The sequence below is a fragment of the Streptopelia decaocto genome (assembly GCF_964273445.1).
Source record: "Streptopelia decaocto genome assembly, chromosome: 1".
NCBI lineage: Eukaryota > Metazoa > Chordata > Aves > Columbiformes > Columbidae > Streptopelia > Streptopelia decaocto.
In genome coordinates this window covers 13,433,113-13,457,969 of record NC_138663.1, presented here as the reverse complement: position 1 = coordinate 13,457,969, position 24,857 = coordinate 13,433,113, and the positions used below count along the sequence as shown (strand labels likewise).

At 39.5% G+C, this 24,857-nt stretch overlaps 1 protein-coding gene across 5 annotated transcripts in view; it reads right to left on the bottom strand.

Annotated features, from left to right (window-relative positions):
* Positions 1–24,857, bottom strand: part of MAGI2 (membrane associated guanylate kinase, WW and PDZ domain containing 2) — a 741,411-nt gene that overhangs the window by 29,912 nt on the left and 686,642 nt on the right. For 3 of the 5 annotated variants that reach the window (XM_082044483.1, XM_082044485.1, XM_082044487.1), the window contains 4 exons: positions 20,446–20,631; positions 17,243–17,432; positions 13,990–14,230; positions 12,073–12,216 (listed from right to left, as the gene is read on the bottom strand). In XM_082044483.1, coding sequence (XP_081900609.1) covers positions 12,073–12,216; positions 13,990–14,230; positions 17,243–17,432; positions 20,446–20,631 — 761 coding nt within the window. The remainder of the gene's footprint in view (positions 1–12,072; positions 12,217–13,989; positions 14,231–17,242; positions 17,433–20,445; positions 20,632–24,857) is intronic. The other 2 variants (XM_082044484.1, XM_082044486.1) reach the window with 1 other exon arrangement.

The following is a 24,857-nucleotide window of genomic DNA, read 5'->3' as shown; positions in this document are numbered from 1 at the left end:
ACACCCTCGAGACATTCCCAGCAGCTTCAGGTTGAAGCACATTGGCAAGCCAGCCTGGGAAGCTTGGATGGCTGCTGCCTGACCTGCACTATATTCTGAAGAAACATGCTCTTTGCAGTTATGAATCTAGCAATTTTACACACTTTGATTTTGCATTATGTTCCTTTCTTCTGACAGAATGTGCCCTGGCTGAATTTCTGTGCTGTTTGGGATAAATGCCTGCCCAAACCCACCAGTTCTCCTCCTGACCCGATGGCATTTGCTAAAGAGAATGCTCCTCTATTATGTTCTTACAATGTGCAAGCACAAAGTAAACACCAAATGCCTCACCCATCTTAATGTTTTTAAAGGTGAATATTAATGATTTAAATGTAATTATGAAAGTAATTTCTGTGCATGGGAAACGTCTCTTAAAAATTCTGTTTCAGCTCAAGTTAATTCAGACGCTCCATCCATGTGTAAGATCAACTGAGCTATAAAATTGGGCAGCATGTTTTCTGGCAATAATGAGAAGATAATGTTCCTAAGGAGTGTTTAAGTGACATCACTATTGATAGGTTAATTAGAAAGACTATTGTAAAACTTCTCCGAATCATTAGAATTAAGTGCCTCTAGTAAATGTGAGTGTAGCTGCAGAGTCTTCATTCTGGACATATTTTATAGTAATTATCACCTGTCTTGTTAAAAAAGCCCAGCTATACATATAAGCAGAATTTCAGAAACAGGCTAAATTGGAAGGAAATACATATAGCTTTAATGTAGTAAAAAGGTTTTTCTTTCCTCAAATGTGCTTTTAAACTACTGATGATGCCTTGTGTATGTTTGTCTCTGTCAGCACATGAGGAACGGTCTCTAAGCAGGTGTATAGTTCTCAGTTGCAGGAAATAAAATTAATTGTGTATGAATATTTTCTTTCTATGTTAAATAAGGAAATCTAATGATAAAAGCAGACTCAAATGATTTGTAGAGAGGTTATCACTATCTGTCATTTTATTAATGGATTTTATAATTAAACCTCAGGAAAGGGACTAATTACACTTAATTCCTTTTATATAGGTGTTGTATTTTTATAACTGAAACATTTTTTTGCATATTATTTGTTGTTGTTGTTATTGTTAATGAGTCCAAAAGGCTGAGAGATTGTCTGTATTTGGAGACTGAATAGCAACTCCAGAATATCTATTTTTGTGAATTTCCAAGTACTGTCAAGCCCCGATATCATTGCCTGGAGTCAGGCACAGACTGGATATCTGCTGTGCAAATTTCCTCACAGCAGAGATCTGTAGTGCTTGGAAATCCCAGGTGTAATGTGTGGCCTGAGCAAAGCTACGGGATATTTCTAGCCTTGGACTCACTCCAGTTCATTTTAGGTACGTGAGCTTGGGTGTCTCAGTAAGACACATGGCATTTCTCTTTGCAGGAATTACAATAACGTGTCCCATGCCACTTTCGAAGCAACCACCCATGAGGGTGGTTTCTGTGGCCAACCAGCTCTTTAAGCATCTGAGGCTTCTTAGCCCTGGAGATGCTGGGCTCCTTGTTCCTGCAGAGGGCTGCTCTTGCCTCCTGCCCAAAACGGGGGGCACGCTGCGGGGAAGAGAGGGGCCCCGGGACATGGACTGAGCTGGTGCAGAGCATGACATGGCTTTCACACCACCCCTCTGGAGGTGCTCCAGCGTTTTTCTTTTCACCTTTTCCTGAGAGAGGGAGAAATGTTACAAGTGCTGTTACAGAAAGAGAACTTGGGAAGTGGAAAGTGTGTGTGACCAAGTGTCTGTGGGGAGTGCAGGAGAGAGAAATGAAGTTTGCGGTGGTAGGTGGCTCACGAGACAGCAAAGTGGCCTTCTGGTACTACAGCAGACTGGATGCCTTCTGCATCATTGCTGCAAAATAATACATATATATGTGAATTAAAGATGTCAAAGATAAAAAGATAATTCATTATCTTACTGGAGTTAATCAATATACCATTACTTTTTTAATTTATTTTTTTTAAATAGAGCTAGGATTACTCTGTGTAGCATAATGTAACATTAATAGCACGTACTGCTTATTTCACCAACACAATTGTTGATAGGAACAAGTAAAGACTGTTAAAAAGGAAGAATAAAATTTTCTAGTATCTTCTTGGTGGTATCTTCAGCCAGTTCCCATTAGGCAAAAGCAAAGCAAATTCAAGACTTGACAATTTGTTTTTATAGATCCTACAAAGAAGCCTAGGCATAAGTGTTCATGGACACTGCTTTGCCCAAAGTTGCATCCACACAGAAAAATAGAAGAGAACATAAACTCTGACAAGTTACACATAAAACTGCATGAAGATTTTGAGAGGAAAAATGCTGAAATGTAGGAGCTAAGAATATACTTTCAAACACATCAGAGTTATGGAGGCTGTCAGAGAACCAAGATCTCAAGAGAGAGTTTGGGCACAAGGTGGAAAAGGCCACAGAAAACAGAGAATTCTTTGCCTCAACATTTGCTAAAGAGAAGGGAGGCAAAACTCCTGCAGGGTCTGCTTACCACACGGGTGAGTCTGAGGAACTGACTCCAATGGCAGGGTTGGTGGCAATCATTTTTTAACAAACTGATGAAATGGATAGTAAGCAACCAACAGAAATAGATGGCTTTCCTCCTCAACTCTAATGGAATTTGGATATGAAGCTGCTGAACTAGTAGCTACAGGACATAATATACTGCCTAAATCAGTAAATTGCTGAGTAGCAGAGGAATGGGAAGTGGCAAGTGTGACACCAGCCTGTAAAGATGGTCCTGGAAAGTAACTAAGCGAGTCTCATGTTCAATTGAGCAGGCGGAAGGAAGCAGTAAGGATGGTGAGGGATAGTTGGCACATGGATAATAATGATATAGTGGGGAAGGGTCAGTGTGGCTTTTGTAGAGGGAAGCCATCCCTCACAGATCTATTTCAGGTCACTGGAGCTGTCAATGACTATATAGATAAATGTGATCTGGTTAGTACACTGACATTTTCAGAAAGCTTTTAACGGTAAGGCCTTCAGTAAAGCCTTCATCCTGCTGTGGGATGAGAAAGAACAGAGTCTTCTAGATAAGAGATTAAATTCTAGGAAAAAATGTTTTAAATAAGTGGTCAATTTTCACAATCAAAAGACCTTACCACAGTGATTATTCTGTTCTGCATATTTGTGAAAGGCATGGTGAAGAGGTTGAAGTTGAGAGCTGAGTGGTGATAAGATTTGCAGGCAACACAATACCATGCAGAATTATCAAATCTAAATTTGAAGTTAAAAGCTTTAAAAGGATAGTGCAATACTGCGTGGTAAAGCAGCAAGTGAAATCCAGTGATGCTAAGTGCTAAACACTAAGTACGGTACAGGTGGAAAATTACATACACAATCAGTCTAAATTAACCATTACTCCTGAAGAGGAAAATCTCATAGTCCTTGTGGTTAGCTCGCTGAAAATGTCAGCCCAGTCAAAAAACCAAACAGAATATTAAGCGTTAGGGAAAGATTAGAGAAAAAAAGAGAAACCATCATTATGCTACATAGGAGCACCGATATCTTGAAAACTGCAGATTGTTGTGGTGCTTCCACCTCCAAACGAATGTCATAGACTGAGAATGTTTCACAGGAGGTTGAAGAGTCTGGCCAGGCAAGATGAAATAGACTGGTAAGCTCCAGTGGGAAAAAGGTGGATATAATACAGGTCAATAGAATAAGGACTGATACGGAGAATGAGGAAGCAATCATAAGATTATTATTTTGTTACATATTACATTGCTACAAACAAAAAAAAGAGCTTTTTCAAACAATGCAAGCATTTATCTTTGGAATCCATTGACACAGTGTATTAGGAACGTCAAAAGCATGAGCAAATTCAAATAAATGGTTAAGAGATATTACGTATGAAAATTCTAGCATAAAAAGCCCCTGTAAACTGCTGATTGCCAGTTTCTTGGGTCTTTTTATACTCAGTGAAGAATAATTTCATACTTATCGTACTTATCCTACTTTTCCTAGGCATTCTCTACTTGTCCTTGTTGGAGTGAGGATAATGGCCTGGGTGGGCCATAGGAATGGGTCTAATATCTACTATCCTTTTACCTTCATAGGTGATCTCTCCCAATTTCTACTTGTTGCAGTTTGGGAAAACACAGAAGAGAAGCTACCTCTGTCATTCCTGTTGCTGGACAAAGTGTTTCTGCTATCAGAGTGGCATCGTTTGATGTGTTCATTTTTTTTCTAACACTCCTGATTCTTATTTTCATAGAATCATAGAATGTCCTGAGTTGGAAGGGACTCACAAGGATCATTGAGTCCAACTCCTGGCCCTGCATGTGACAACCCCACAGTTCACACCATGAGTCTGAGGGTGTTGTCCAGTCCCTTCTTGAACACTGTCAGGCTTGGGGCCGTGACACCTCCCTGGGGAGCCTGTTCCAGTGTCCAGCACCCTCTGGGGCAAGAAACTTTTCCTAATGTCCAACCTAAACCTCCCCTGGCACATCTTCCTGCCATTCCCTGGGGTTCTGTCATTGATCACCAGAGAGAAGAGTTGGGCACCTGCCCCTCTTTTTGCCCTTGTGAGAAAGCTGGAGACCTCTTGTCCAGGCTGAACAAACCAAGTGACTTTAGCTGCTCCTCATATGGCTTCCTCATCAAACCCTTCACCAAATTTGTAGCCCTCTGGACACTGTCCAGTAGCTTAATACCTTTTTTATCCTGTGGCACCCAGAACTGCACCCAGTGCTGCAGGTGAGGCCGCACCAGCACAGAGCAGAGCGGGACAATCCCCTCCCTGCCCGGCTGGCAATGCTGTGCTGGATGCACCCAGGACACGTTTGTCCTCTTGGCTGCCAGGGCCACTGTTGGCTTGTGTTCAACTTGCCATTGTCCAGAATTCCCAGATCCCTCTCTGCAGAGCTGCTTTCCAGCATCTCATCCCCCTGTCTGTATGTACAGCCAGGGTTGCTCTGTCCTAGGTGCAAAATCCAGCACTTGCCCTTGTTGTACTTCATGGGGTTGGTGATTACCCAGTTCTCCAGTTTGTCCAGATCCCTCTGCAGGGCCTCTCTGCCCTTGAGAGTGTTGACAGCTCCCCCCCAATTTTGTGTCATCAGCAAATTCACTAAGTAATCCCTCCAGTCCTGAGTCAAAGTCATTTATAAAGACATTGAAGAATGCTGGCCCTAAGATGGATCCCTGTGGAACCCCGCTAGTGACTGGTCACCAGCCTGACATAACCCCATTTACTAGAACTAGAATTTTTTTAAAAGTTATTTTTTAGACCTGAAAACCATTATAAACCTTCCATAGAATACAGATTGAAATATGGTACCTGCTTGCCACCTATTTTAGTCTTAAAATTTCACAGTAAACTATTTTTAGTAAGATTATTAACTAGTTGGTGTTTCTTTTTTTTTCACAGCTGGCTTGAAGGATTTTGATTTTAGGCACAGAGTTACAAGGATGCTTTGAATGTGTGAATTTGAGTACATTTTTGCAAGACTGATGTTAATTACACGTGTGAAAAGAATATTCTCTCTCCTTACCTTTCTGTAAACAAATTCTGAAAAAACACACACATCTTTTTGGAGAAATGCTGAATAATAGTTCACCTACAGTTAATTCATTCTTGATTTATTAAGTATTTACACTGTCAAAATATTCTGGATCTCTGAGGACTTCAGTTTACATTTCTTTGTTGTGCAAACAGAAGGATGTTGATCACCTTTATGTCTGCTTGTCAATATATTCTTTCCTGAGTTCTGCCAATTACACTGACCCAGCACCGAGCTTCTCTTGCCACAGGCTGGCATACAGCTCATATACTCGAGTATCCCAGCTGAGTTCCTGGAGTTCAGATCAATCACATCCACTCTCACCACAAGTGAGGTTGGACAGTGATGTATGTAGTAGAGAATTGGTGTGTGAATGAGATTACCCCAAAGGGACATGCAATTAGGTGGGAAAGCATAGCTAACATCTTCCTGTGCTGTTCAGATGGATCACAAATCACGGATTAAATGGTTGAGACTAGGAATATCTTTTTGTCTTTGTGCTCCATTGTAATGACAGTATTGACATTCACTGAACACTTACTATGCAGGTAAGATTTATATTACAGCATAAAGTAAGCCAGGTATGCCGGAAGTTTTAAGAGTAAATGCTACTTATGTAGAAAAGATTGACCACTTAACCATCAGGAATCACTCAGTATGCATTTGTCTTTCAGATGTGTGCACAAGACCTCAGTCAGAGGCTGGTGGAGAACTGTGTGCTCCTGGAGCATAAATCTGTCCCTTATCTGTGGGCATAATATCAACATTGTATATCTAAATATTAAAAACTTTTTAGTGGGGTTTCTGACAGCCTTCTCAAGCCCGCACTCATGTCAAGTGCTCAGCAGCTGCCTCCCAGTACACCACCCGGGGAAGACCCTTTTGTCTCCTAGAACCTGTCACTGCTTCTTCCACCTTCATGCTTGTTGTGACTCGTGTAAACTTGTAAGAGGCTTTCCAACAACAATAACCACTTCTCTTCAATATTCTGAACATCTAGGAGAGGCTCCATATCAGTGAGGAGCCAGTGCAAATTGTGGGATCTGCATGGCAACTTGCTTTTAAAGATTTCCATTTACTGTAGAGGATTGAAGAAATAGTAGTAATGTGTGGAGAGCAGAATCACAAAGATTAGGGGGAGGTCTCTGTGTGTAAAGCTACAGGAACTGTATGTGATTTTTGGTACAAAATTTGGCTGTGGAATGGGAATCTCATAAAAGAGTATACATGGCAACCCAGCCATTTCTGCTTGGATTTTCTTTTCTCTGAGATGCAAGAAAACAACTACTAAAAATACATTTTAAAAAGAATGACAAAACTTTATACATGATGATATAGGCTTAAAAGAAGTGTCTGTGGAAGCCATATTATGTTAAGGACTCAGACACGGAATGATTCCTGAATTGGTGGAAATGGATGAGTTTGATATTTTAAAAGCCTAGAAATAAAGGTCTGCTAAAAATGGATACAGTGATAAAGTGACTAGATGAACTCCAAATTGAATGTGTACAACAACAAGAAATCAAGAAAGCTGAAATGGAAAAAACCCATAATGAAGACAAAAGAGAAAGACTTCTGCTTTGCGTGGTATAAAAGCTGTTTCAAACATTGCAGGGACATAACAAGCTGTAGCTGCTCTAAACTTTGCCTCCTTTTCAGCTCTGCCTATCTGTCCAGTGAACCCACAATACCTCAAATGAATTCTGGGTGCCTGACTTGGGACATTCAGGAGTGTCCTGCTCTGGGGAGACACTTTTATATTCCTTTGTTAAACTCAACTGCTATACAGTGTTTACAGAGCCCCTACATATTGCCTAGTCCTTTGAGAAGCCTGAAGAGTTAGTCTTGATCCTAATTAATTTCTTCCAGGAGACAGAGTTAGCAAAAGCCATCTATTACACGACAACCTACTGTTCAGAAGCCTAGCCTCCAGGATTTTCGAAGAGGATTCAAAATTATGTCTCCTATGGCTCAAGAGAAGGCTTTAATATCAGGTTATGGGTTTCACATATGCTCTGTCCCTCTTATTGCAAACACAAATGCACAAGTCATGTTGTCAGAAGTTGGCTGACCTCGTATTTAGGACACTTAGAGGGAAATGTCAGTTTTGAATGCTGTTGAATGCTTATACATGGCTTTTGACAGCAGTTCCATGATTTGAAACTTCAGTTCTGTTTCCTTCCAGATATTAATAAGAGACAGGGTTCCTCTTGTCTGCCTGCCTTTCTTGATGCTTGGCTCTTGAATATTGAATTCTCCATTTCTGCTAAGAATAATTCTTGTTGGAGGTGGATAAAGTTTCCTGAACAACCACAAATTAGATTGGTGCAGACTCTATTATCATGGGACAGGATGAAATACACAAACTGCGCAAGTTTGTAGAACGCTGTGAACCTGTCCAGAGCACAGGTTGGTTACTGTTGTGAGTCTCACTGCACTGCTCACTCTGCCAGCTACAACAGACCAAGCAAGGCCACACAGACTCCCATGCAACAACACCACAAAAGCTCAGAATTGACACTGTAGGAACTTCCCGTCCCTTGTGTCTATTAACTCCAATTGTGTACAAATGAAACAAAGAGAGGGGCACAGATCACAGGAAAAACAACAAACAAGAAAAAGTATCGGAGTCCAAGGAGGAAGGCAAAGCATGAAAGATATAAAATGCTGCAGTGCCTGTATTTCAGATGTCTGTTCTGCAAATATATAAGAAAAATCTACAAAGGAATGAGAAAAATCAGGTAGTATTAGGAGATATGAGGAAGCTAGAGATAGGACTAGCTGGTGTACGTGGCCTGAGAAAAAAGAGTTGACAAGGCAATGAAACTAGAAATGTCAGAGTTGAGAAGTATGACTTTTAAGGAAGATGTGGAAAAAAGATTGTAACTTATGAAGAAACAAAATGACACAGATGAACACTGTGTATAAAAAAAGCACATTTCGCCTTCTTTCTTCATGAATTTCACATCACTAAACCCATTTGTGCAAGGTACTCTGTAACTTTACAGCCCTCAGCCACAGGCTCTTTGCTTGATGCTGGTTTCAATAAACATGCTGGCTGCAGGAGATATCATTCAAGGCAATAAGAGATCTGTTGATCATATCTCACACGTCTAGCAAGCACTACAACCATCCTTAACAATTCTCCTGAGAGCAGTGAGTAGTTCCCCTTCTCTAAGGCATGAAGGGATAGAGATCTGCAGGCAGAGCTCTGCGGATCATTGTCCTCAATGTGAGACAAGAATAAAATATGAATTATCATCAGCCTTATCTAAATAGACCTAAAACTGTTGCCAGTAGTGTTTGAATCTTCGAAGGCTGTGTGGACTGTGCTCCACATTGGCTGTGTTGTGTCCTTCATCTCTGATGACTGATTCAACCCAATACTGCGATCACCGACAGTGTGTGTGTGCCATATTTTTGCCCTTCTCTGAGACTAGGCCTTGCTAAATGCTTTACAGGTAACATGCTTCATTATATGATCTGTTATTTTCAACAGCTTAGCTATTTCTTCTTCTTTTCTTGGCTTGTTGAATGGGAATGATGTTGGAGTTATATGCATTATTTTTTCTGTAAGCATGACCTGCACCTCTTGTTATCTGCTTCATGTTTTTCTGTAAGGCTTCAGTTAAGTCAAAGTAGGCTGCTCAAGGAGGAGGAAACAGGAAGCAAAACAATAATGGAGATAAGTAGATCATGAGAACTATTAGCTGGAAAGTGCTCCTGATAAGATCCTACTCCATAAGCACGGTTTACTATCCCCAGTGCTGTAAGCCTAGGATCAGAGAATCTGATCTTTAAAGATGATGGTATATGAAGTGAGAAACCACTAACAGATTTTTGCATATTTTGTGACAGAGATGCATCTGTGAAACAGAGAGATACAGAACTGCAGCAAGCAGGCTGGCAGTCGCAGCCAAGAAATGGGAATGAACGTGCATTTTTGACAGCAGATGTAAACTTAGGAAAGGAGATATGGGTACAGAATTCTGCTTCCTTTGCTCATCTTCCCATATACTCTATTCCTTTCAGCAATTACTTTTTTGTTGTTGTTTTGGTTTGGTTTTCTATTTTTGTTTTGAAAAAGCTCTTTCTTAAGCTTCTGCTGTCCATCAGTTACAGGTCATTGGAGATAAAAGTCTTGCAAGTTCCAAACCCATTTGTGACTGTCAGGTTAAAATGGCTGTTAAACAGGAGGATACAACATAAGATTCAGTGACAAAGCTGGAGGGTAAAACTGATTCCAGAGAAGGATGCTTTTAAGGGGGAGAAAAAATCCAGTTACCGCTCTCTGGCCAGAATGATACTTGGCTGTATATTGTGGCCACATCACCAAAAAGCTTTAAAATAACTTATTTTAGAAAATATATTAACATTTTTCATTATAAGATACAGTATTTTTCCTAATGAAAACACACTTGGTATACTTAGAGTGGATAGTCTAAATTTATTTTCTGGTACTAGTTTATTCAAATTATGCATACATTTTAATAGGTTATTTTTTTGCCTAATGCAGGTTATTATTTGAAATGAACCCTCTCTAAAGGTATTGTTCTATCATCTTAGCCATATGTTTCCAAAAACATGATTCCAGAGCTCATTAAAAGTACAACTTATTCCTCAACTTTAATCACATTATGGTTGATAACATACACCTGGCTTACAGCTTTTCATGAAGAACAACTGATTGTGATAGTGCTACAGTAAAGAATGAAAACACTCACCAGATAAGATATTTTTGGGTTGGAGTTCTAGCTGCAGCATTAATCCACCTTATTTCACACAACAAATATTGTGGGAATAGTTCTCCATTCCCGGTTGCCTTCCTGGCTTCCTGAGCACAGGGACTGTTTATGCCATTGCTCCCCTGTGCAAGCTCCCAGTGCCAGGGTTTTGCACTCCCTGGTACGACTGAGAACTACCTGACTTCTAAAATTCTACAAAGCAGGCAAGTGAAGGGTGATTTGAAGCATACTAAAACTCCTGAGTTATATAGAGGAAGTCTCTGACTATATTTAGACCGATGACAATGCTCTTTCAGCATGAAGTCAAACTTGGTGAGATCATTAGTTACACAAAAAAGAGTCTGTGTAACAACTGTGACATTTTCAAATTCTGCTATTACTACTGTACAGAACACAATTTCCATTGCCCATCTTTATAATTAAATATTGGTTAAACAAGGCTGCACTAATTAGACACAGGAACAATTTTTTTTGTGTTGACTCTAGTACAACTGAACAGATTAAAACAATTTACTTTGATTAGCTTATTTTTCCTAAACAGAACATGTATGTGATAGATCCATTTCCTCCCCACTGCCCAAAAACTGCTCGACCAATAGACCACTGTGGTCATGTATGTGGTCCTTAGTCAACAGACAGGGCCCTTGACCAATGAGATGTCTTGGTTGAGAGAAGTTTCCGGATAACTAGCATAAATGACCACAGCTCAGATTCAACTAGGGTATAAATGGAGCTGATGGAGACCCCCATTGAGTGGGTCTTCCTTGAAGCGGTGGGTCTGCAGTCAAAGACTCTCCTCCTAAGACTGGCCAACTGAGGAACATTCCTTGAGGACCGAGACACCTTGCCAAACTCGTAAGAGATCTTCTGGGTATCTTTGAGAGTCCTCACTTTGTAAACGTAGGAAGATGCACATTTTAAACCATCACTCTAGCGTTCTGGGATCTGATCTTTTGAGTCTGAATCACCTATATAGTAACTGAACTCCTAATCAGTATCTGAACCTGTGTTTTATAATGTTGTCAATGTTTTTAATAATTTTGATAAATCCCATTCCTAGTTGGTTTTCTGTTAAACAGTTCTGGTTGGAATAAAGTCTGTTTGGAGCTTATTGCCTTCATAAATCGACTTTTGGGGTGCCTCCGTGATAATGTGTTTTTTTTTTAAATAATGGAATTTCTTTGGTGAATGCTTTTACATTTAGTATTTGGATGTGGTATTATGATGATTTCTACCAATGGAGGACTCAAACGCACTAAGACCTATGAGACAAATAGTTAAAACTGATCCCTACAAAAAAGATTCAATAACATCAATAAACAAACTTAGCAAACACTATGAAAGCAACTTGATTAAATTAGTAAAATAACACAGACCAAGTCTTAGGTTTTGTAGCTATCCAATAAATGTCATATAGCTACCGCTTCGCTTTTGTGATTACAGACATAACTGTTAATTTAGCTGATATTATCAAAGAAATACCAAAGTCTTTGTCAGAGATTTTTAAGTTGCTTAGATATGAGTGAAAGAATAATGAGAAAAATGTATAAAACAGTAAAAGGTACTAACAACAAGAAGTAATACAATTATTCCACAAAGAAACTACACAGGCTTACTATATGTTTCAAGTAATTTCTTCAGCTCTTCCAGGACAAGTTTATAATATTAAAGGTGTTTAGCATTGGTTCTTTAAAATCTGATCAGAGATTAAAAAGCTGCTTCTCTTTGACCCCATTAGCAAACATATCTGTACAGGCTGAAAAAAATGTTACAATACATTTTACTTACCCTCATCCTTCCATTTCTTATTGCTGGTCCATCTTCTGCTAACCTCAACACATACAAATCCATTTTGTACTCTCTTCCTCCTCGAATACTAAACCCAAAACCTTTGGCTCCTTTCTCCAAATCAACAGTGAAATAATCAAAGTCCTGTATATAGAAATACAAAATGAAAGACAACCATATGAATGCCATGGTATATATTCAAGAAAACTTCAAATACAAGTCTTCAAAATGCATCTATCCAACTGTTCCCAGCAAAAGGACCTTCAAAGTATGCTTCCGCACTGATACTGGCCATTTCTGAAAAGAGACTTTAGTAAAATGTAAATGCTGAAGTCTAAACCACTCTGAGAGGGTGTCATCCAGCAGTTGCCTGGTACCAAAAGCTCTCTAGATGGCTTCCAGATTCACCTTTAATACATTCATGGTACCTAGATGTGTTTATGTCTATGGAAGAAGTGCTGATTTGACAAATGAGGTATCAGGCAGTTCTTGTATAAACACCATCTCAACTAAAAATTAGTATGACAGACATCTAGATGCCTCATCCCTGGAAACATTCAAGGCCAGGCTGGACAGGGCTCTGAGTAACCTGATCTGGTTGGAGATGTCCTTGCTTATTCCAGGGGGAATGGACTAGATGACCTCTGAAGGTCTCTTCCAACCCAAAACTATTCTATGATTCCATCTCCTAAATTTCCAGCATGATCAGCAGGCATGGAGTCACAAAGTACAGTGACTCTCATCACTTCAGTTAAAACGTGTTTGAGGAGGAAGTGGGAAGTAGGAGATCTGAGTTTCACCCTTTCTGTGTCCTGCAGAGCCTCAGATTCATCTTTCCAGTTTTTCCTTGGTGGACCCTAACTACCACCCCATAGAAGACTCTGGGTAGGAACTTGCTTTGTTGCTTCTGATCCATTGGCAGCCAGGAATGCAAGAGCTATGGGAGCATGAGGAAAATGAGAGTAAGCCTGTGGTTAGAGAATTAAACCAGAAATTGTGAGAAACAGGCAATTTGAGCATCTCTGTAGATGCCAAGAAGCATCTTATAGGGTATGTATATGGGGATGGTGATTTGCTATTTAATACTGAAATGCATAACTTTTTCAGACGGTTCTCTGGGGTTCTCTGGGTCCCATTAAAGAATTTGGATATTTTCATTGATATGATTTATGTATCTGGCTTTGAAAATATGGACAGAAAGACCATCTATATACGGTTCTGGCTTATAGTGTCCAGAAGTTTACAATTCCTTATTTAATACATTTTTGGAAAGTCTGAACTTTGGGCTAAAACCTCAGATCTTCTCAGCTGTCAGTAAATATTGGTCACCAGCAGTCTTGTCCAAAACTGTTCATCTAAGCCTTATTTATTCTTTCTTTATTCTTGGAATTTGTAAAGTCATGGCTGATGTCAAATAAACTAGTTGCACGAGCTGGTTTGTCCTCATCCAGACTGCCACCAACAGAAATGTAACTTTCTCAGTTTTGATTAACTTCTATTTATTTCTTTATTAATATTAGATAAAAATCTTCAACAATGCTGTAGAAATGCAGTCTGACCTTAGTACATTCACTGTTTGATGACTGTATTAGTTTCCTAGGAAAAAAATATCTCTGCTGATGCAAGGACAGCTTACTTTAGCACTTCTATTTTAACTCTCCAATACCTTAAAAATAGCATTTGTTTAACATTATAGTTGCACAGTTATAAATACAGTGCAACAGTGACAGATCACATAGTTCTTCACTAATATTAATGGTTTTGAATTCATTTTCTCTACAGAAAGTTACCAGGAGTAAAAACAATAAAGGTGCCTTTTTCTTCTGTAATGTCAGTTTTTTAACCAATATATATGACTGCTCCCAACAAAACCTAAAGCTTTCTGTTTAGGAGTGCTCTAAGTGTTTCAGGTTGTACCTGGGGCTGCCTGTACTCTGACAGAGGGTACTGCCTGGTGTCGGGTGAATGTTGCCTGTAATCCATCAAGGGTGGCTGCCTGTAGTCGAGCGGTGGTGGCTGCTGGTAATCCATCACCGGAGGATGCCTGTAGTCCAGCGGAGGCTGTCGGTAGTCCTGGGAGGACTGCCTGTAGTCTGTAAACGGAGGTTGCCGGATGTCAGGTTTCACATCCTGCCTGGCTTTTACTTCTGACCTATAACTGAGAAAGGCAAAATGACTGAGTTTCAGAAAGCAGCAAAACATTAAAAATACGTATTGCATGCAATATTGAAGAGTGAAAGCCAACTGCCTGAGTGTAAAATTGCATCAAACAATTTTTCACAGAGAAGCAAAACTTCCAAGGGTAAATTGTCGAGGCATCCAAAAACAGTGAGTGCTTTTGAAACATGGACATAAGCAATTTTACCTTAGGTCACACTGTGCAATTTTACAGCTCGTAGCACTGAGATCAGGATTAGGCTCAAAGGGGCAAGAAGAGGAAAAGCATCCTGATTCCCACTTATCTTGCCTGCTTGGAAGATGAAACTGCATGTGAAAACACTCACAATACTCACTACGAAATCATGCACTGAGTTTATAAAGATTTCTGTAGAGTCAATGAGACATCAGTGCAGACATTTATAAACCCTCTTTCATTGACGTAAACTGTTTTTATTGTGAACTTCTGAAGATTAAATAGGGATATATTATTTGTACCAGGGGTTGTCTTTTTGATGTATTCTTTGATACATGCATTGTTCTTATTATTTCTGCACACTCCCTGTAATACTGTCTGGCTACCAGCCCATAGCAGGTCATATCAGCAGTTACACACAGAAGTAACACAAAGTGAAAGGAAAATAAATTTGGCTAATGAGGAATTAATAATGAATAAAATTTTGCTTTAATTGGTAACTGGTTATGGGAAGATGAGTTCTAACATTTCAAAGAAAAGTGACTTTCTGTAGTACAGCAACTAGTTCATTAATTTACTCATGGGAATGAGTGGCTCCCTTACCACACAGAAATCAGTGCATAATGGCCTTTCACACTTCAGGGTGAATTATGGAATATTTCTTACTGCAAACCTCTGTGCCTCAGCTGTGTAACATGCTGAATGGGCACAAAGGAAGTTCTGAACATTTTTAGCAAGGTAACTCTGTAACAGTGGTTTGAGTTAGATTTAACAAAATTTTTCACATAGTGGATGTTTTTACAGCATCCCCTAAGTGATGAAGGAAATATTTTTTTCCTGTACAAGAAATGTAGACTTTGAACTCTGCTTTAGTATTGGTCTGGAAGTTTTCAGTCAACCAAGTGACCATGTATGTACATGTACACATACAGATACATGAACTCATATAAACTATGAAAGGGATTTTTAAATATACTTACTGATTTAAAAAAAAAATTACATCTTGAATAAATGAAAGATTGTTTTTGGTCATGTTAATTTATCTGTGAAAAGATAACCTAAATCATCTAAACATTTCAAAACATTTCAGATATGTTTCACAACTTCATTACTTTATTAGTACAGTTACAGTAACGTTATGGCAAATCTTCCTACACACTAGCTTTAATTACCTAAATGTCTAATCAGACACAAAAATACCAGAACTATTTCCCTTTGGCTTTTCTGAGAAGATGAAAATAGTCTAGTGCCACAAGTTCTTTTAAAACCTGTACATGGCATCTATAATAAGACCCGCATGTATACATGCAATCCTCTTACTTTCTTTACTCAATATTATCATCCTGTATAAAGAAGATGGAGAATGAACAGGATTACAGTGATACTGAATCTTATTATTATTGAAAGTAGAAATTCTAGTTTTTAAACATCTTATTGTATTTTGATTTTGAAAACGAAACAATGTATTTGACTATATAAACAAGCTGTAATCTGACGTATAAAATCTAATGAAAAATGATACTGTATGAACTAGCAATAATGGAGCTTTTTCTGGAATAAGAGTCATCCTTAGGCAGGTTCCCAATATATGTACATTTACAGCTGTATCCCAGAAGATGGTGTTTTTATTTACAGTTGGAGGCACTGTAATTTTTGGTGAATATGTAAATGGTGACATGATCGATTATAACTTATGCTTTTCAGTAAAACTGTCGCAGAATTTCTTTTTGGAACTTTAAATAATAGAATTTAGTGGTCGCCTCTGAAAATTTCAAATTCAACAGACATTTAATACTGACTTACAATTGCACAGAGAGACTTCTGTGAAAGCTTTGCATTGGATTTTGTCATAAACATATGTCTCCCAGGAGATGATCACTTTTGGAAAAAGTACTCAATGAAATATAAGACAAAGAAATTTGCCAAATGTGACTGAGAGAAAATAATTTCAGGCAAGTGAAAGTGCTACATTTGTTAAGCAAGGAGAGTTAGAGGGCAGAGTGCCTAAATCACAACTGAACTCAAGTATCCCCAGAAGCAAAAAGTTCCAGTTCTGTAACCAGCATCTCCTATTTGGGGAAGAGGGTCTTGATGAGGTATGTGGGTTACTGAACATTAGCATAAAGACAGTCAGTGTAATCAGCCTCTTCTAGCATCCCAAAAATTTACCCAAAGACTAAATAGTGTTGATTGAGGATCACAGAAACTTGTATCCTCTCACAGCCGGAGCGTGCTTTTTATATACACAGCTTTCAATACAGCTGGTTACAAAATTTCTAGCTGTCTGCCATTTAATTTCCGTCACAGACAAAATTTGTTAACACATATGCATAAATTACACAAGAGAAATTTACTGGAAAATGATACAACATAGACTAAGCCTGTTATGACAATATCTTCAAATATCTTTCTGAGTCCAGAACTCTAATAGACCAAAAACAAAACAAAAAAGAGACATGCAAGATAATGAAAAAAAAAAAGGACACTTCATGATCAGACACTGAGATACCCATACTTTGTAAGCTGTAGTGACATAAGAAAGCATGTTAGCAATGAAATTATTAGTGAGGAATACTTCAATGTTTATTTCCTTGGCAAACATATAATCCTGATGGACGTTTGAGGAAGTTTAGCTAGACATGTTTCATACCTGAGTAAGACTTTCAGATCATCCTGGTATGCACAATTCGTGCTCTGCGAGGGCAATCACAGGGCTGCGGGGCACCAGAGCCCCACAAGTGATGGCTCACAGCTGCTGGGAACATGATGAAGACCCAGCAGGAGGCTGTCCCGTGGTCCTGGAGGAGCCGCTCTTACCTGTTCTCGTGTCCCTGCAGCTGGAGGGGCTGCGGAGGCGGTGGCTGGGCCACGGGGCTGTGCTGGGCCACGGGGCTCTGCTGGGCCAGGGGGCTCTGCTGGGCCATGGGGCTGTGCTGCTGGGCCATGGGGCTCTGCTTCTCCGAGCCGGGGGCCGAGGCCGGGCTGTTCAGCTCTGCGTATTGGGAAGCTGGAGATTAAAGACCTGTCACAGCGCGGCATTTAATAAAGGGCAAAGGTAGGCAATAATCGTTTTTGGTCACACACTACCTCTGAAAAATTTATGCTTTGTCACTTTTACTTGCTTGGGTTATAATTAGATTTTAAGACATCTGAACCTAATGGGCTCATTTTGATAGTCAGTGGGATCTGAAATCTTGGTCACTTCTATAACTCCCGTTGACACCTCCATTATTTAAAAGCTAATTGAACGAGACAAATGGCTTCCGTGTTCCATGTTTTCTTTTAAAGCCTAGAAATACTGATATTTGAAAACTTTCAGTTTTGAGAGAATGAAAAATTTTATTGCTTTCACCACTGTTGTAGCATGACAGACTGTCCTCACAAAAGCTAAAACTCTGAGGTGTTTGCGTTAGCTCCTGCTGGCTTAGAGCTCAACAAGAGTTTCGTATCTTTTTAAATCTTTGGGGAAGGTGAACAGTAAAACCAATCTCAATAAATTCTGAAAAAACAGATAAACCAATGCTTTATTTCACTATATTATGCCAAATGACCAGGGTTTCACATAGGAACACTGTAGAAAAACAGAATCCTTCTTTCCAAACAACATAAAATCCAAAAAGACAGGCTGAGGTAGGAAATGTGGCCTGTGGCCTTGATGCAAATAAGGAATGTCAATCTTCCTTCAGGCTTCCCGCTGCATTTGGGGGAAGACACATTTAGCACTGAGCTCATATCAAATAAATTTCTCCTGAGACACTAGAACAGTTATGTTGCTCATCATTTACCTATTAAGAAGCATAAATAAGAGAGGCTCCACCCACAGGCAGACAGAGCACTGCAGAAGCAGTTGCTCACGCACTATCAACAGCAAAGGTACACTTCAAATTTCACAGAATCAGACAGAATCACAGAGTGTCGGGGATGGGAAGGGACCTCGAAAGATCATCCAGTCCAATCCCCCTGCTGGAGCAGGAACACCCAGATGAGGTTACACAGGAAGGTGTCCAGGTGGGTTTGAATGTCTCCAGAGAAGGAGACTCCACAACCCTCCTGGGCAGCCTGTTCCAGTGTCTGTCACCCTCACTGAGAAGAAGTTTCTTCTCAAATTTAAGTGGAACCTTTTGTGTTCCAGTTTGAACCCATTACCCCTTGTTCTACCGTTGGTTGTCACCGAGAAGAGCCTGGCTCCATCCTCGTGACACTCACCCTTTATATATCTGTATTTGTTTTATTTCTTCTTGCAACAGAACAAGTGAGGCCAGCGTGACGTGGTGCAAAGTGTCCAGAAAGGGCATGCGTATGGCTGAGTATTCCTAATAGCATCATCCAGGTGTTGCCTAGTTTTATATCTGAATCCAGTTTGAATTTTGAATTATTTTATTTCTTATTTTTAACATGTGATTTTGTCCCCTATGGCTGCACATTTCTGATGGCTCTCTACTTATTTATGCCTGTAATTATTTTAAAAATTTTGTCTACTTTATTAAAAATCTTTTCAATTTAGCCTGAATTGTCAAAAAAGCTTGTATATTTGCACTTAAAACACTCCTCATGCAGACATAAACAATAGTTGTCTGTGTAATTACTACGCTTAAAGCTTTAATTGCCCATTTTGCGTCTGTGAGTCTCTTGTATTGCAAAGTTTCAGAGACGAAGATTGGGAATATTGTTCCTCATTTCTACATTACTCTCATAACTATGGATGAACTAGATAAATCATAAGCTGCTTCTAAAACTGCTTTGCATTTATATGGTATTTTTCACCTGAAAGTGCATTACAGAGGTATTAGATTTTTTCCCAATTTTAGAACTTGGCAAGCTAATATCAGGAGGTAAATGAGTGTCACACACAGAAGCCATGACTTGGACACATAATTTCTCACCATCCAAGAACATCTTGTAGCACTGCATCTCAGATGCACCTCTGCTTTCTTTCTAATTTAAGGTATCCATCTCTAACACTGAAGTATTAGCAATTTGCTATTATGAATTTATCTGGATACCAGGGTGGCCTAAAGAAGCTGCACGGACTGCATGCAGCATCACACTTTTTTGTAGATGCTTGCAAAACTGACCTCAAGTGATTATACAGCAGCTCTTTGGTATGAATTCTGAACTTGTGTATGTTTGTATTTTTCCTTTCACTGAACTCATTTAACAAAGCAGATAACTTCCCCCAGCCACAGTCCATGGTCAGTGTCAGACTGTCTCCTTGTCCCATTCCTGGATGCAGCAGCAGGTGAAGGTCGTCTAACTGGAGCATGGATCATTAAGCAATTACACAACTTGCTGTGTGACATTCCTGGCTCTAATGGTATTTCTGAGATATAAAGCCACAGTCTCATTAACATAGTATAATTCATACACCAGTACGGCACATCACTAAACTAAAAAAAGCCCTGAAATCAACCTGAAACCCATGAAGCCAACATCAAAAGATCTTAACTGATTAGCTGTAGAGTAATGACCAAACTAATGAGTCTGTCCCCTTATCCTCACCTTGCAAATGAGATAATACAGGGTTTAGATCTTTTCTGCTTCATGCATTTATATTGATATATGCGGAAGAAACTACTAAATCTGAACTCTTCCTTCACATAACTTTGTCACATGCAGTTGGTGGATGAAGATGCCTGGTGATGACAATTGCAGTCTCCTGCAAGCCAGACTTGAGTCTGGTTTATAGCAGGATATAAGGGAATGAACTCAAAACCTGGCTCTCTTGTAGGGTGCTTTTCCATGTAGAAAACAATTCTTCCAAAAGACATTAACACTGACTCTTTGGTACTTGGCTCTCGCTCCGGTTTATCCAAGTTTACTTTAGATATCCTTTTCATAACCAGAAACTTTTTCAATAATTCAGTTATTATTCCAGTTAGTTGTAAGGCTGTAATTTTGGTGTGCTGTACATTACAGCTGAGAAAGTGAAACAAAATATATTCTTTCAAGTGGTGACATAATTCAAGGTAATTGGAGACTACTTAAAATTTTCTTCCTCTTTTTAAAGGCTACTGACTTACCCTCCTGAGGAATGATGCGAAGAGTTACACTGAGACCTGCATCTTTAATTAGCTTCACAATATCTGCATGAGGCATGTTGATAATAGACTGGCCATTCACAGCTAAGATCCGGTCTCCAACTTTAAGTTTTGCACAGCGATCTGCAGGACTTCCATCAATTATCCGCCCTATTTTATGGGGTACAGCTAGACAGGGAAAAATAGTCACAGTTAACATATGCTGCAACAAATGGTGATGTCCACAAGCAAAAGAAAATGAGTTCATTTGGAAGAAAGTTCTATATGAATTAAAAAACAGCTTGTGTATAAACACTTAAGACTATAAATTCATATACAACATGATTTGCATTAACACAGTACAGATTTCACTAAGAATTCAGAATCCAGATGTGCATATACATTACATATGAAGTCCAAAATCAGATTATGGTTCAGCTAGTTTGCAAACCTGGCATGTAACAAGATAATAAACAGATCAGGAAAACAATAAGGCTTTTAAACCGTGAAGGGGATAAATTTGCACAATAAGTAGTAGTCATAAATTGCCTCCCACCTCCTAGCTTACAGAATTTCTTTATTTGTATGTTGCAATAGAGGCACTGCAAACATGATTTATTTTATATACAAATAGATGCTATTACTGACAATTCCCAGGGTTCACTACATTGTTCTCCTCCTCCATTCAGATAAGTTACTTGATAAACAGAAATCAGACTGAAGATTTATAGAGATGCGCAGCTTTCTAATTAGATACACACCAGCATGAATTTACACATTTACTACATCAAATAGACATGCACGCACATGCATTCTCAAAACATTAGAGAGAAACTTTTCTTCCCTTTTTGTTCTTCTCTGTGGTTCTCAATCTTTCTGTGTACTCCATCCATTCTCTTAGTTTGTCTTCTCCCTCATTTCCCAATGCATTTTCTAAATATTACTCTTGATCTTTCTCCCAGTACATTTCTATTTTCCTGTGGTTTTTAACTACATGCATATACTAGAGCTGACTCTTCTCTCTACCTAGGCTCCCCAAAGCGCATGCTATTTTCCTTTCGCTCTGCTATTCATAAATACACTTATCCCAGTTAAATTTGGCTATATATTTTATTAGTATCATAATGGTGTTTGAGTATTCCTCACCAATCGCACATTTCAGTCTTGGCAAACTTAGCAAAAAGCTGCTTGGCCTCACTGTCCTCCAACAACTGGTGTTTAAAAACAGTTGGCTTATTTCCCTTCCTCCCCAACCCCCCTTTTTTTTTTTCCTTTGAAATAATATAACCTTTAAAATTCTCACATCTGAAGATAACTCGGAAAAGGTGAAAGAAAAGATTAATCAAACACTTTTTGGGAAATATATAGGCTATCAATGCTTGTATAAAACAAAGCTCTAACAGGAGACATGTTCAGAACACTCCATCACCACAGAACAAATTTCTCAGCCCTCTGATAAACATTCCCTGAAGGTCACGGTGACAAACACAGATTGCACATCTCATGTAAAGCCACAATACACACACCTCAAAGTGACTTTTGTTTCTAATATGGACGCAAGTGTTGTTTACAGTGTTAAAAATTAATTTTCTGAGAACTAAAAAGATGAGTACTCTGAAGTGCAACCCATAATTAAACTGCATGTTTCTTTACCACTATACTTCAGGCAAGAATACAGATTAAATTACAGCTTTAGTGATATGGACACAGCTAGGTATACTTCAGAAATGTCTTGCTGCTTAGGAAATAAACACCTAATTTATGTCACAATGCCTAATCCTTTCTATTTTAAAAAAATATATTAAGTATGAATAGCCACACTTTGTACACAATTTGCATTTCTTTTGACCATGATGCAAATATATAACTGCCACTCATGCATATCAGTAAGAAAACAAGTAAAAGAGGAACTTGACAGTGAAACAGTTTACATTCACACAGAGCCTTTCCCTGAATCTTAAAGCATCACCAAGTATCATTTAAGACTAAAACTTGCCTGTTTCCAGTATACGTAATGCAAGAAATTATCATGCCTATAGTACACATCAGTGGAGATGTGAAAACGAGACTGCCACATTTGAAAGAGCAAGAAATTTAGTAGAAAGAAACAAGTGGATGTATTATGGCCAATATGTCACAGTAAAAATTTGCATGGTTGCCATTTGTAACCTTGAAGAAGATGTGTTTGCTGGCCTAAATAATTGATTAGGAACATACTTTCAGTAGTGAGGTGACGGGGGTGGGAAATTCTATTAATTTTCCAGCACAGTTTTTGTTGGGGCTGACGAGAAGGTGCAGATGCCTGCATGTTTGAGATACCTGCTAACTCAGAGGTGGAGGTGGAGGAGCCATGAGAGTCTGACCCAGCTCCAAATCCTGAGAAAAGGGAAGAGGGGAGAAAGAGGAGGAATGTTTTAGGCCCTTATCTTCCTGATGAAGGCAACTACTCTAAATGTTTTGGTATCACTGCACCCCCTTCCTCCTGCCATGCTATGAAAGGATTAACAGTGTGACCTTCAGAAGAAAACTCATGTGTCAAAGTACCTTTTCCACTGCACTTGTTTTTTTGAGGACTTAATGGTCCTCTTCTGAGGTTGTGTTGATGCAATGTGTTGCTATATGATCTCGTTGCAGAGCGGGTTGTGGAAAGCTTTTGCGGAAGGAACTCTGTCAGAGTCTGCAAAAGAGACCACTGGTATACGATATCAGGTTTTTACTGGCAAATCCAGTGAATTACTAATGAAACTCACAGCAATCCAGCAGAAGTTGGTTTCTCTGCATTTCTAGATGATATGAGGAGAAGTTTACCTCCTGGCTCCTTCTCTCCCAGCAATATCCCAAGGAGCACCTGGTCTCTGCTTGCTCTCCCCAGTGGAGTTCCACCTGAGTCTCCTCCTAAGCCACAACATCCTGGCCACCATGGTCCCTACTGCTCCTTTGGGAGGGGAGGATTTATTCAAGGATTTATTTACAAGCATGAGTGCTTCTAAGGGATGTAGGTTATCTCATATGCAGGTTGTTAATGAAAAAATGAACATGTCAGAATGTGTTAGAAAACTTTTAAGACCCTTTGGTGGTGAAATACTGCGAAAGGACAAGGAGGTACTTTCAGAGGGAATTAATTAGGTAAAAGCTAAGAAGAAAATGTAGAAATGAACTGTGAGTTTTCATAATGGAGAAACTTTCAGAATGGTCACATCTAAAATAGGCACGGAAGAGCTGTAAAACTGTCGGTATTGAGTGGGCTGAGTGAAGTGGCAGACAAGATCTCATGAAAAGAAATGCAAGATGATGCACATGGGGAAAAAATAACCCTGGCTAAGCTTAAGCAGGAATGGGCCCTAAATTAATTAATACCACTTAGGAGATCTCGAAATAAGTTTGCCTACTTCTCTAAAAACATAAACTTAGTAAAACAGTAAAGAGAATTTTAAGATTTAGGAAAGCACTATCAAACAGAACATACCATTGTTAGTTACTGCTCTGCACCTGAGTATTGCTGACAGTTCCATTACCCCCACTCAAAAATCACAGCACTGAGCCAGCAAAGGTTCAGTGAAAGGCAGCATGGTAGTCAGAATAGGACAGCCTCTCTGCAAAGTAGTCCATGAGCTCACCATCTGCAGCTTGGAGAAGGTGGGACAGCCTTCAAGGAATGGTCAGGGTTGGAAGGGATGTCTGGAGATCATCCAGTCCCACCCACCTGCTAAAGCAGGTTCACCCAGAGCAGATCACACAAGAATGTGTCCAGGGGCGTTTGAATGTCTCCAGAGAAGGAGACTCCACAACCTCAGCAGCCTGTTCCAGGGCTCAGGCACCCACAGAGTAGTTTCTCCTCATATTCATATGGAGTCTCCTGTGCTTCAGTCTGTGCCTGTTGCTCCTCATCCTATCACTGGGCACCTCTGAAAGGGGTCTGGTCCCTTCTGAAGGGCCAGAAGAATGCAAGGATTCAAAAAGGAATTAGACAAATTGACAGGGGCGGATCTACTGCCCGTTGTTGTGAAAGCTGAGATGCCTGGGGAAGGTCTCTGTCTGCTGTAGGCAGTGTCATCTGCTCCTGGTCGTGGCCAGGGACAACATGGAGCTCTGCAGCTCTTCCATCTCGCACAGCATCACAGATGTCTCCGCAGGAAGGAACCTCCCATGTTTGTCATTTAATTACGGCTTTGTTAGCACATCGTATTTTTCCTTAAATTGCATCTTTGGTGTTTCATTTTTATCTAACCAGAGCAATTAATAATGGAGCCTTTCAAAGGAAGTCCCAGATCACTTGACGGGTGATAAATGATTCCACTCCCCCTTAAAAATTTTTACTAATCTATTCACACCTCTTTTAAGAATTTGCCACAAGCTGTTCTCTAAACATATGCACATCTTGAAAAGTGGCAGCACGTGCCCAGATTAGACTCTGC